This window comes from Triticum urartu, chromosome 3A (assembly GCF_056163025.1).
Source record: "Triticum urartu cultivar PI428250 chromosome 3A, HENAU_Tu73, whole genome shotgun sequence".
NCBI classification, from domain to species: Eukaryota; Viridiplantae; Streptophyta; class Magnoliopsida; order Poales; family Poaceae; genus Triticum; species Triticum urartu.
The window spans coordinates 569,889,745-569,903,424 of NC_141875.1; the positions used below are offsets into that span (position 1 = coordinate 569,889,745).

At 44.6% G+C, this 13,680-nt stretch overlaps 1 protein-coding gene across 1 annotated transcript; it reads left to right on the plus strand.

Moving 5' to 3' along the window:
• The first annotated feature begins 231 nt into the window (after positions 1–231).
• LOC147980562 (uncharacterized) lies at positions 232–822 on the plus strand. The gene has a single exon (XM_087516915.1). The coding sequence runs from the start codon at positions 232–234 to the stop codon at positions 820–822; it is 591 nt and encodes a 196-aa protein (XP_087373041.1).
• Positions 823–13,680: the final 12,858 nt, after the last annotated feature.

Below are 13,680 nucleotides of genomic sequence, written 5' to 3' on the forward strand. Positions count from 1 at the left end.
TATGCGGGCTCGGCCCAATTTTTCGGCAGAACAGAGCCCGAATACTCGCCCGGCCCGCAAATTTTTTTGCCGCAGCCCACAAACCGCACGCTCAGACCGCTATAACTGCGGTTCCACGACTCTTTTGCGGGTCCAAACCCTATCCTCCGCCGCCGCCGAGCCACGCGATTCCCCTTCCCTCCTCTTCACATTTCTCGCCGCTGGCTACCACCCGCCCCGCCTCCAGCCGCCATGTGGGGCCGAATGTGGAGCTCCGGACGCGGCTCCGGCAGCAGATCCGACGGCGGAAGGGATCCTGAGCGCGAGCGGCGCGTGCGGTCCGACGGCGCGAGGAAGCGCGGCGCCCGGAAGTGGACCAACCGTGGCATGTCGCCGCCGCTGAGCTTCCAGCGGAGCGAGAGGGAAGAGTACGACCGCCGGCGCGCATCCTTCTCCTCTGCGGGGTCGTCGTTCGCCGGGAGCTCCTTGTCCTCCGGTGCGGGCTTCCTCCCTGTAAAGAGGGAGTGGTCGGAGGACGAGGAGGAGCCGGAGGAGCCGGCGCTGTTCGCCTTCGTCCCCGTGAAGGAGGAGCCCACTCCGCTCGGCCGCCGTGGAGTCATTGGGCCCGAGGACTACGTCGCGGACGTCAACGCCGTTGTGGCCGCCATCGCCGAGCGGAGCATGCGCGAGGAGGAGGAGCGCCGACGCCACGTCGAGGAGCTCGAAGACCTCGAGTGGCGGCAAGCGGTCGCCGCCAACGAGAAGGCCGATGAGTGGCGCCGCATTCGCGGGGAGCAGACGGCGAAGTACGTCGACCTGTGCAGCTCCGGCGAGGAGGATTGAGCGTCGCTCAGCCTCCACGGCGTCGTCCTCACCGCCGTTAGATCTCACCGCCGTCAGATCCGACCCCCTCTAGTACTAGTTAAAGTAGCATGTAGTATGATCTATGCTTGTATGAACTATATAATATGTGTTGTGATGAACTATGTTTGTGCAATTTTTTCTGCGAAAGTGTTTTTTTAATTATGCAAATTTAGATACGGTATCTGTTCGGCCGCGCTAGTTTTCGACCCGCAAACGCGATCTTCGTGAAACCGCAAACGCGTTTTGCAGGTCAAGTTTTTGCTGGGTCTGCTAGAGTTGCTGTAACCAAGCTATGGTACCACACTAGTGATCGTATGGACCCAATCGCGGGTCTTGCCATAGCCTACCACTCAACATACATCTCCCAATCTCTAAGGAATCCATGATAGCCAAATGAATTTCCATTCCAAAGGTCACCAAATTTGTAAGCGTCCCTTGGGCCGCCCAAGTGGTAAATTTAGGAGGAGCCGACTGTTGTGAAAAAAGCACTGGGTGCCACTCTCCGAATGCAGACTACTAGCCTAGCCGCTGGAACCCTCGTGGCATAGCATAACGCCACGTCCTTTTCATTCGTCTCACAGTCTCCCCTTCAACTTCCTTCGCCCTTCCGTACCGCTGCCACTGGGATGTCAAAGTCAAACTGTAGTACCCATCAGATCAGTGCCAGTGTGTGATAGGCACCCGGCACGTGCACCGCATCGCCGTGTTAGCTGCGCGTGGGAGTTAGCTGCGATTCATCAATTCAGAACCGTAGAAAGTTCTGGCTCGCCAAGTCGACTGAGGTGGTACCGCAAAGCTAGATTGATGGCATTAAAGCTGGGAAATCGCGCGAACATTTTACAAGATCGCTGGGAAATCTAGGGCTGGAAAAAGGAGGCGAGCCTCGTCGTCGTCGCCGCCCCCTGAAGCAACCGCGGTGAACCGTCCCGGCCACGCCTTGGACGGCCGCCATCCATTTCAGGAAACGAATCCCAACTGCTTTTCCATTTGTCCTGGCCGATCCCTCGACCGGTCGTCTGCTACGTCGTAGCACAGCTAGCGATCCATCCGAGCTTAACCATCTGGATCTATCTATACGTTAATAGTGTTCATCACTAAGTGTGGCACTTAGCTGATGGAGTAAAGAAAACTCTGCCGCTTTGTTGGAAGCAAGTGGCAGTGGGTTTACTTGGGTAGGGCGGTTGCATGCCCGGGCCTGCCCCGGGTGCTGTCTCCCCTGGTTCTGCTCGTCTCTTGTTTTACTCTTCCGTTCGTGTGTGCGCCCAAAGCATATAGCCGACATGCTTGATGACTACCTGTTCCACGTACAGCACTTACCAGAACGAAATTCTGCACCGAGCGTCAGCGCGTCGAAAACGACTCTTATTTCCCTTTTCTTTTACGCAAAGGAGGCATAAAGACCCTAGAGTGACCTAGAAAAGATAGACCAGGGATTGCGTCACCCTATCACAAAACTGTTTATTAATCCATGCCTTCAAGGAATACAATCCCGTAGATTCTACGGCATTTCCCACTGTCGTACACTAATTCACCATGTTCATGAAAAGCTGGTGGTTACATTATACTCCCTCCGTTCCTAAATATAAGTCTTTTTAGACATTTTATTTAAATGAACTACAACATATGAATGTATGTAGACATATTTTAGAGTGTAGATTCATTTATTTTTCCGTATGTAGTCACTTGTTGGAATATCTAGAAAGACTTATATTTAGAAACGGAGTGAGTATATTTAACGAGCCCTGTACATAATATTACCAAAATACTTTGGGCTACAAATTGGCATAGTTGAGACAGGTTTTTGTAAACCTGAGGTAATACAATCGGAAAAAACAGAACAAAAAAAATCTGGAATTGTGTGGCTTTGGAGACGTGCAGATGGTTTAGGTGCTTGCAAAAATCTCATGGTGAAATGACATCCAAGTAACTCTAGACAAAAAGGATTAGTGCTCAAACTTCTCGGCACTTTCGAGCGCGGGTTTTGTTTAGTTTTGTGTGGAACGCCTCGGGTGTCATTTTTTCATGAAAAATTGCAACCCCTAAAACATTTCAGGGTATTTTGCTATTTTTTATTTGTCTATATTCGTCAGGGGTGCAATGCACCCAGGTTTAGCTAAAACTTTCCTCTTTTGCACAAGATTTTTAATATTTTTTAAAAGTTCATTTGGTGTAGTAAAAGTTCCACAACTACAACTATGTCAAAAACACGTTAGTAGTCGGTACCTCTTAAGTTTGCAAGTTTCCTTAAGGTGGAAATAGAAAGAAAAAAACACATGATTCTTATATAATTGGGATAAAGACATGAAATGGTCAGAGTGCTTGAGGCACAACATCAAAGAATTGCAGCTACAAATTTGAGCGGATGGAAATTTTTCTCCACGTATTTCATAAGAATCAAACGACTCATATATGTCATGCACGATGATGTAGTCTTTCAAAGACATCTCTAAGATTTTTTTTTGTACTACACAAAAGCAGCTTGTAAATTGCATATTTATATGGTTCAATCCTAGAAATTATATGTCATGATTTTCTTTTTACATTTTTAGAAACTTGCGACCAAAATAGGATGCAATTTGTTGGTCTTATAGGGTCTTAGCACGATGACTTTGACTATCCACTACAACATTGTTTGTCTTGCTCCGGTGAGGGAAGGGCGATGACAGCGATGCGTCTTCTGCTCGCTTCAATGTCTGTAGTCGTCGATAGATGATCCACGGATCTGGTTGTAATTTATTACCTCTGATGTTCTTAGTACTACCATGATTAATTATTAATAGATAGAAGGTTTCTCTTATGAAAAAATAGCGCAATTTAAGCACTGTTGTCATCTTACATATGCCCAGGAAGGATGATCAGTAATACCGTCAACAGCTATCTCGATCAGATAGAATCTGAATCACTCCGGTGTTTCCAAATTGTGATGTCTCCGTCCTTGAGAATAGGATAAATTTAATACTCACGATGGCTGCGGCAGGTCCGATGGAGACAGAGACGCCAACGATTTTGTGACACGCAAACAAGGAATCAGTGAAAGCAGCAGGAAGAAAACTTGGGATTTCGCTATTGCTATGTTTAGCGGGTTCACGTTCAGCCCGCAAATCAGAAGTCCCTTTTAAGTGTTGAAAGGTGTTTCAGATGGCAGCGCCGTGGCCCGGCCGACTGGGAAGCATCGCGCGAAACTTCCTCTTTAGCATTAACTTTCTCCATGATCATAGGCATCTTTCACCTGCAATAAATAAATAAATAAATAGGGCAATACCCATACGCTGGACACCGGAATCCATCCAAAGCAGGCTTATGTGGAACCAAACGTGGAAGCCTTTGCAAGAGTCTGGACACGAAATACGTCAGACTCTTACACCCATGGCTTGCCCAAAAGAAAGGTGGAGCCCGCTTTTTTGTAGCATCTAACATTGTTTCCGTGCTAAAATCCACAACCCTCTTCTTCCATCCCGCCATTCTCCATCTAATTCCCGCTCTTTTCGCTTATTTTCTTCTTCGTTGCCGCCGCCGACACATGGAACCGGATTAAGACCTGCGAGAGATGGAGCTGGTGGAGGTGCAGGAGGATCCAAGCATCACTCTCACCCCGAAGATCAACTCGGTGACGCGGAAAAATCACCGCATCAATGTGAAGACCGCAAAAGAAGGAAACGCTTATGAAGCGGGAGGCCGGTGGAGGGTGTGCTGATGGCGTCCGTGGAGGTGGGCGTGCTGGTCAGGGATGTGGTGGAGGTCGCGGCCAGGGTCGCAGAGCATCGCTGGTGTTGCCCACCGTCTAGACGCCGCCATTGCCGGAGCATTACAAGGCTCCGTACTACTATGCCATCAAGCAACTCAGTAGATTGTCCATGACAACCGCCGCGGGGCAAGTGCCTTACATCATTGACATCAACACAGGCACGCAGCACAGCTGCTCTTCTCGGAGTCTGCTTCGCCATAGCTCGTCTGGGCGCGGACGGTGGGCGGGGAGCACATGGGTGCCACACTATTCACCGCTATGCCTAAAAGCCGGCGAAAAGTCCGGACACGAAGATGTTGGACATCATCCACGAGGAAAGCGGAAGAGGAGGAGCACGGTTACACTATGTACTCAGCAAATCGTTTTATCTATTCCCACATTGATTTACCAATCCTAGAACTCGCTATGGATAGAAGGTCCATACAAGTGAAAGTAGGACGACAAGGGTGGTTTTTGCTGTCCCTGTGAAGCGAAGATAATTAGATTGGAGAATGAAGTGGATCAACCTCTTTTTGGTTCAGGCCAAACATTTTTTATCGGTAGTAAAGATTTCTAAAAAAGCGATGCAAAGGCATATTCTCTTATCTAAGCTTCCTCCCTTCGCTCCCCCGTTGTAGATGGCTCTGCCACATTCCGTGCCACAAAATGATTCAGAACTAGGGCGGGGTCAAAATGCATTTTTTTCTTAGTATTAAAAAAGTTGTAGTATGGGACACGAGTAGGACCTAGAAATATTAAGGTGCCACATGATGAGCATTTTAAAATCAAACTTGATTTGAGATCTCGTCCATGAGACCGAGGACACCAAGATCTATCAGAAGCCTTATAGAATGTATTTGAAAGTCTGTTGATCACACTCCGGACCTCCGCTGCGGCCTGCGAGGCTCTCGCTTTTATGATTTCTGATGAAAGCAAATGCATGGTGTATTGTTGTGGATTACATATAGCTCCTCACCTTCTTGGTGAACAGTTTGCACCATCACCCCCCTCCAGCTCTATGCACCCAAGAGAGATCGATGCTTACTGCCAAAACAAATGTGAACTAGCTAGTATTGTGTATATTTTAGTTTAGGCGCTTGTGACTACACACAAGTCCCCCGCAAAAAAAAAAGACTACACACAAGAAACTTTCCCCGTGTTGCTTCCCATCTTTATTAGTTTTTCTATCTATATTTATGGCGCCTTTATGTGTAGAAGGTTGAGGTTGTACTATTAAAGTTGTCTTTTTTCCACTACAGCCTAACCTAATGCGAGACGAGAATTTCGAAATGAAAAGAACTCTAAGAGAAATCATTTGTGGGAACACATTAGTAGTGAGGAAAACATAAAAAAGAAAACTTGAGACATCATGGAGTGTCCACCCCGACCGCGATGACCAAGTGGAGTAGTTGCGCCACGAAATCCCGGTGTATGGAGTGCCACTATTAGCCATTTTTCCTTTGTCGCGACCCCTCAACCACAGACTCCAAGAGAGGATATAAAAGCAAGCGCGTGCATACACCATTGACCTATCTGAACCGAGAAAAACAGTCACATAACTTTCTTCATCACATATGTCATCTAGTTTCCTAGTCTTCCCCGTTTCCAACCTCTTCTCAATCTTCATACATTTTTTTTCTCACGAAGCCATCTCTCTCCGTGCAAGCCTCCTTATCTTTCTTGACTCCTACATCTCAACAAAACTCCAAGTTGAGTTGAATAACATAATGAGTTAGCGGCTTAGCACCACGAAGATGGCTTAGACAACGAGTAAGTAAGACATATAATTCGTGGATGGAGCCATTGTCATACCCTAGCAAAAACAGGTTGTTGATACCAAGCTCCCAATTGCTTCGTCGCATGCACCCGACTAGTCAAATGTCAAGGCACCACATGATTAAACATCTTAAAAGCGAGTTGGCATCTTGATCTTCTGATCTAGGACACCAAGATCGGCCATAAGACTTACGGATATAATTGTGTTTCATAGGTTACGTATCTCAATCAGCTCTGACCTCCCTTCAATGATGTCTAATTTCATATCCCTGACGAGGGAAAGAAGGAATATGCCCTAGAGGCAATAATAAAGTTGTTATTTATATTTCCTTATATCATGATAAATTTTTATTATTCATGCTAGAGTTGTATTAACCGGAAACTTAGTACATGTGTGAATACATAGACAAAACTGAGTGTCCCTAGTATACCTCTACTTGACTAGCTCGTTAATCAAAGATGGTTAAGTTTCCTAACCATAGACATGTGTTGTCATTTGATGAACGGGATCACATAATTAGAGAATGATGTGATGGACAAGACCCATCCGTTAGCTTAGCATAATGATCATTTAGTTTTATTCCTATTGCTTTCTTCATGACTTATACATGTTCCTCTGACTATGAGATTATGCAACTCCCGAATACCGGAGGAACACCTTGTGTGCTATCAAACGTCACAACGTAATTGAGTGATTATAAAGATGCTCTACAGGTGTCTCCGAAGGTGTTTTTTGAGTTGGCATAGATCGAGATTAGGATTTGTCACTCCATGTATCGGAGTGGTATCTCTGGGCCCTCTCGGTAATGCACATCACTATAAGCCTTGCAAGCAATGTGACTAATGAGTTAGTTACGGGATGATGCATTACGGAACAAGAAAAGAAACTTGTCGGTAACGAGATTGAACTAGGTATGATGATACCCACGATTGAATCTCGGGCAAGTAACATACCGATGACAAAAGGAACAACATATGTTGTTGTGCGGTTTGACCGGTAAAGATCTTCAAAGAATATGTAGGAGCCAATATGAGCATCCATGTTCCACTATTGCTTATTGACCGGAGATGTGTCTCGGTCATGTCTACACAGTTCTCGAACCCGTAGGGTCCGCACGCTTAACGTTCGATGACGATTTGTATTATGAGTTATGTGATTTGATGACCGAAGTTTGTTCAGAATCCCGGATGAGATCACGGACATGACGAGGAGTCTCGAAATGGTCGAGAGGTAAAGATTCATATATTGGAAGGTTACATTCAGACACTGGAATGGTCCGGGTTGTTTCGGATAAGTTTTGGAGTACCGGGGGTTACCGGACCCCCCCCCGGGAGGTTAATGGGTCACCATGGGCCTTAGTGGAGAAGAGAGAGGGCCGACGAGGAGGTGGCGCACCCCCCGCCTTGCCAATCCGAATTGGACAAGGGGTGGGGGCAGTGCCCCCCTCCTTCCTTCTCTCCTCTTCCTCCTTCCCTCCTTCTCCTAGTTGGAATAGGAAAGGGGGCGAATCCTACTTGGACCGGGAGTCCAAGTAGGACTCCCCCCTATGGTGCGCCCCCCTTGGGCCGGCTTCCTCTTCCCCCTCCTTTATATACATGGGAGGGGGGCACACCAAGTCTTCTCTTAGCCATGTGCGGTGCCCCCCTCCACAGTTACACACCTCAGTTATATCGTCATAGTGCTTAGGCGAAGCCCTGCGTCGGTAACTTCATCATCACCGTCAACACGCCATCGTGCTAACGAAACTCTCCCTCGTCCTCAACTGGATCAAGAGCTCAAGGGACGTCATCGAGCTAAACGTGTGCTGAACACGGAGGTGCCATACGTTTGGTGCTAGGATTGGTTGAATCGCGAAGATGTTCGACTACATCAACCGCGTTACTAAACGCTTCCGCTTTCAGTCTACAAGGGTACGTAGACACACTCTCCTCTCTCGTTGCTATGCATCTCCTAAATAGATCTTGCGTGATCGTAGGATTTTTTTTGAAATATTGCGTTCCCCAACAGTGGCATCCGAGCCAGGTCTATGTGTAGATGTTATATGCACGAGTAGAACACAAAGAGTTGTGGGCGATAATAGTCATACTGCTACCAGCAATGTCTTACTTTGATTCGGCGGTATTGTTGGATGAAGCGGCCCGGAACGACATTACATGACCGCGTTCATGATACTGGTTCTACCGACGTGCTTTGCACACAGGTGGCTGGCAGGTGTCTATTTCTCCAACTTTAGTTGAATCGAGTTTGACTACGCCCGGTCCTTGTTGAAGGTTAAAACAACACATTTGATGAAAAATCGTTGTGGTTTTGATGCGTAGGTAAGAACGGTTCTTGCTAGAAGTCCGTAGCAGCCACGTAAAACTTGTAACAACAAAGTAGAGGACGTCTAACTTGTTTTTGTAGGGCATCTTGTGATGTGATATGGTCAAGACGTGATGAGATATAAGTTGTATGAGATGATCATGTTTTGTAAAAAGTTATCAGCAACTGGCAGGAGCCTTATGGTTGTCGCTTTATTGTATGAAATGCAATCGCCATGTAATTGCTTTACTTTATCACTAAGTGGTAGCGATAGTCGTAGAAGCAATAGTTGGTTAGACAACAACGATGCTACGATGGAGATCAAGGTGTCAAGCCGGTGATGATGGTGATCATGATGGTGCTTTGGAGATGGAGATCAAAGGCACGAGATGATTATGGCCATATCATATCACTTATTTTAATTGCATGTGATGTTTATCCTTTATACGTCTTGTTTTTCTTAGTACGGCAGTAGCATTATAAGATGATCCCTCACTAAATTTCAAGGTATAAGTGTTCTCCCTGAGTATGCACCGTTGCTACAGTTCGTCGTGCTGAGACACCACGTGATGATCGGGTGTGATAAGCTCTATATTCACATACAACGGGTGCAAGCCAGTTTTGCATGTGCAGAATACTCAGGTTAAACTTGACGAGCCTAGCATATGCAAATATGGCCTCGGAACACTGAGACCGAAAGGTCAAACGTGAATCATATAGTAGATATGATCAACATAGTGATGTTCACCAATGAAAACTACATCTCATGTGATGATCGGACATGGTTTAGTTGATATGAATCATGTGATCATTTAGATGACTAGGGGGATGTTTATCTAAGTGGGAGTTCTTAAGTAATATGATTAATTGAACTTTAATTTATCATGAACTTAGTACCTGATAATATTTGCATGTCTATGTTGTTGTAGATCAATGGCCCGTGCCGCCGTTTCTTTGAATTTTAATGCGTTCCTAGAGAAAGCTAAGTTGAAAGATGATGGTAGCAATTACACGGACTGGGTCCGTAACTTGAGGATTATCCACATTGCTACACAGAAGTATTACGTCCTGGAAGCACCGCTAGGTGCAAAACCCGCTGCAGGAGCAACTCCAGATGTTATGAACTTCTGGCAGAGCAAAGCTGATGACTACTCGATAGTTCAGTGTGCCATGCTTTACGACTTAGAATCGGAACTTCAAAGACATTTTGAATGTCATGGAACATATGAGATGTTCCAGGAGTTGAAGTTAATATTTCAAGCAAATGCACGAATTGAGAGATATGAAGTCTCCAATAAGTTCTATAGCTACAAGATGGAGGAGAATTGTTCTGTCAGTGAACATATACTCAAAATTTCTGGGTATCACAACCACTTGACTCAGCTAGGAGTTAATCTTCCTGATGATAGTGTCATTGACAAAGTTTTTCAATCACTGACCAAGCTACAAAAGCTTCGTGATGAATTATAATATGCAAGTGATGGATAAGACAATTCCCAAGCTCTTCGCAATGCTAGAGGCTGCGGAGGTAGAAATCAAGAAGGAGCATCAAGTGTTGATAGTTAACAAGACCACTAGTTTCAAGAAAAAGGGAAAAGGGAAGAGGGGGAACTTTAAGAAGAACGGCAAGCAAGTTGCTGCTCAAGTGAAGAAACCCAAGTCTGGACCTAAGCCTGAGACTGAGTGCTTCTACTGCAAAGGGACTGGTCACTAGAAGCGGAACTGTCCCAAATATTTAGCGGATAAGAAGGATGAAAAAATAAAAGGTATATTTGATATACATGTTATTGATGTGTACCTTACTAACGCTCGTAGTAGCGCCTGAGTACTTGATACTGGTTCTGTTGCTCATATTTTCAACTCGAAACAGGGGCTACAGATCAAATGAATATTGGCTAAACGAGGTGACGATGCGTGTGGGAAATGGTTCCAAAGTCGATGTGATCGTCGTCAGCACGCTACCTCTACATCTACCGTCAGGATTAGTTTTAGACCTAAATAATTGTTATTTGGTGCCAGCGTTGAGCATGAACATTACATCTGGATCTTGTTTGATGCGAGACGGTTATTCATTTAAATCAAAGAATAATGGTTGTTCTATTTATATGAGTAATATATTTTATGGTCATGCACCCTTGATGAGTGGTCTATTTTTGTTGAATCTCGATAGTAGTGATACACATATTCATAATATTGAAGCCAAAAGATACAAGTTTAATAATGATAGTGCAACTTATTTGTGGCACTGCCGTTTAGGTCATATTGGTGTAAAGCGCATGAAGAAACTCCATGCTGATGGGCTTTTGGAATCACTTGATTATGAATCACTTGATGCTTGCGAACCATGACTCATGGGCAAGATGACTAAAACTTCATTCTCCAGAACAATGGAGCAAGCAACTGACTTATTGGAAATAATACATTCTGATGTATGCGGTCCGATGAGTGTTGAGGCTCGCGGCGGGTATCGTATTTTCTGACCTTCACAGATGGTTTGAGCAGATATGGGTATATCTACTTGATGAAACATAAGTCTGAAACATTTGAAAAGTTCAAAGAATTTCAGAGTGAAGTGGAAAAGCATCATAACAAGAAAATAAAGTTTCTACGATCTGATCGTGGAGGTGAATATTTGAGTTATGAGTTTGGTCTTCATTTGAAACAATGTGGAATAGTTTTGCAACTCACGCCACCTGGAACACCACAACGTAATGGTGTGTCCGAATGTCGTAACCGCACTTTATTAGATATGTTGTGATCTATGATGTCTCTTACTGATTTACCGCTATCATTTTGGGGTTATGCTTTAGAGACGGCTGCATTCACGTTAAATAGGGCACCATCTAAATCCGTTGAGATGACACCATATGAACTGTGGTTTGGAAAGAAACCCAAGTTGTCGTTTGTTAAAGTTTGGGGCTGTGATGCTTATGTGAAAAAGCTTCAACCTGATAAGCTCGAACCCAAATCGGAGAAATGTGTCTTCATAGGATACCCAAAGGAAACTGTTGGGTACACCTTCTATCACAGATCCAGAGGCAAGATATTCGTTGCTAAGAATGGATCCTTTCTAGAGAAGGAGTTTCTCTTGAAAGAAGTGAGTGGGAGGAAAGTAGAACTTGATGAGGTAATTGTACCTGCTCCCTTATTGGAAAGTAGTTCATCACAGAAATCAGTTCCAGTGATTCCTACACCAATTAGTGAGGAAGCTAATGATGATGATCATGAAACTTCGGATCAAGTTACTACTGAACCTCGTAGGTCAATCAAAGTAAGATCCGCACCAGAGTGGTACAGTAATCCTGTTGTGGAGGTCATGTTACTTGACCATGACGAACCTACGAACTATGAGGAAGCGATGATGAGCCCAGATTCCGTGAAATGGCTTGAGACCATGAAATTTGAGATGGGATCCATGTATGAGAACAAAGTGTGGACTTTGGTTGACTTGCCCGATTATCGGCAAGCAATAGAGAATAAATGGATCTTCAAGAAGAAGACTGGCGCTGATAGTAATGTTACTGTCTATGAAGCTCGACTTGTTGCAAAAGGTTTTCTTAATGGATATCTTAAAGAAGAGTTGTATATGAAATTTGGCAAATGGATGTCAAAACTGCATTCCTTAATGGATATCTTAAAGAAGAGTTGTATATGATGCAACCAGAAGGTTTTTCCGATTCAAAAGGTGCTAACAAAGTGTGCAAGCTCCAGAGATCCATTTATGGACTGGTGCAAGCCTCTCGGAGTTGAAATATACGCTTTGATAGTGTGATCAAAGCATATGGTTTTATACAGACTTTTGGAGAAGCCTGTATTTACAAGAAAGTGAGCGGGAGCTCTGTAGCATTTCTAATATTATATGTGGATGCCATATTGTTGATTGGAAATAATACAGAATTTCTAGATAGCATAAAAGGATACTTGAATAAGAATTTTTCAACGAAAGACCTCGTTGAAGCTGCTTACATATTGGGCATCAAGAACTATAGAGATAGATCAAGACGCTTAATTGTACTTTCAAAAAGCACATACCTTGATAAAGTTTTGAAGAAGTTAAAAATGGATCAGTCAAATAAAGGGTTCTTTCCTATGTTACAAGGTGTGAAGTTGAGTCAGACTCAATGCCCGACCACTGCAGAAGATAGAGAGAAAATGAAAGTCATTCCCTGTGCCTCAGCCATAGGTTCTATCATGTATGCAATGTTGTGTACCATACCAGATGTGTGCCTTGCTATAAGTTTAGCAAGGAGGTACCAAAATAATCCAGGAGTGGATCACTGGACAGCAGTCAAGAACATCCTGAAATACCTGAAAAGGACTAAGGATATGTTTCTCGTTTATGGAGGTGACTAAGAGCTCGTCGTAAATGGTTACGTCGATACAAGCTTTGACACTGATCCGGATGACTCTAAGTCACAAACCAGATACGTATTTATATTGAATGGTGGAGCTGTCAGTTGGTGCAGTTCCAAGCAGAGCATCGTGGCGAGATCTACGTGTGAAGCAGAGTACATAGCTGCTTCGGAGGCAGCAAATGAAGGAATCTGGATGAAGGAGTTCATATCCGATCTAGCTGTAATATCTAGTGCATCGGGTCCAATGAAAATATTTTGTGGCAATACTGGAGCAATTGCCTTGGCGAAGGAATCCAGATTTCACAATAGAACCAAACACATCAAGAGACGCTTCAATTCCATCCGCGATCAAGTCAAGGAGGGAGACACAGAGATTTGCAAGATGCATACGGATCTGAATGTTGCAGGCCCGTTGACTAACCCTCTCTCACGAGCAAACCATGAGCAGCACCAAGACTCCATGGGTGTTAGAATCATTACTGTGTAATCTAGATTATTGACTCTGGTGCAAGTGGGAGACTGGAGGAAATATGCCCTAGAGGCAATAATAAAGTTGTTATTTATATTTCCTTATATCATGATAAATGTTTATTATTCATGCTAGAATTGTATTAACCGGAAACTTAGTACACGTGTGAATACATAGACAAAACTGAGTGTCCCTAGTATGCCTCTACTTG

Excerpts from the sequence above, each read along its gene's own strand:
- LOC147980562 (XM_087516915.1), top strand. The coding sequence starts at position 232 with ATGTGGGGCCGAATGTGGAGCTCCGGACGCGGCTCCGGCAGCAGATCC.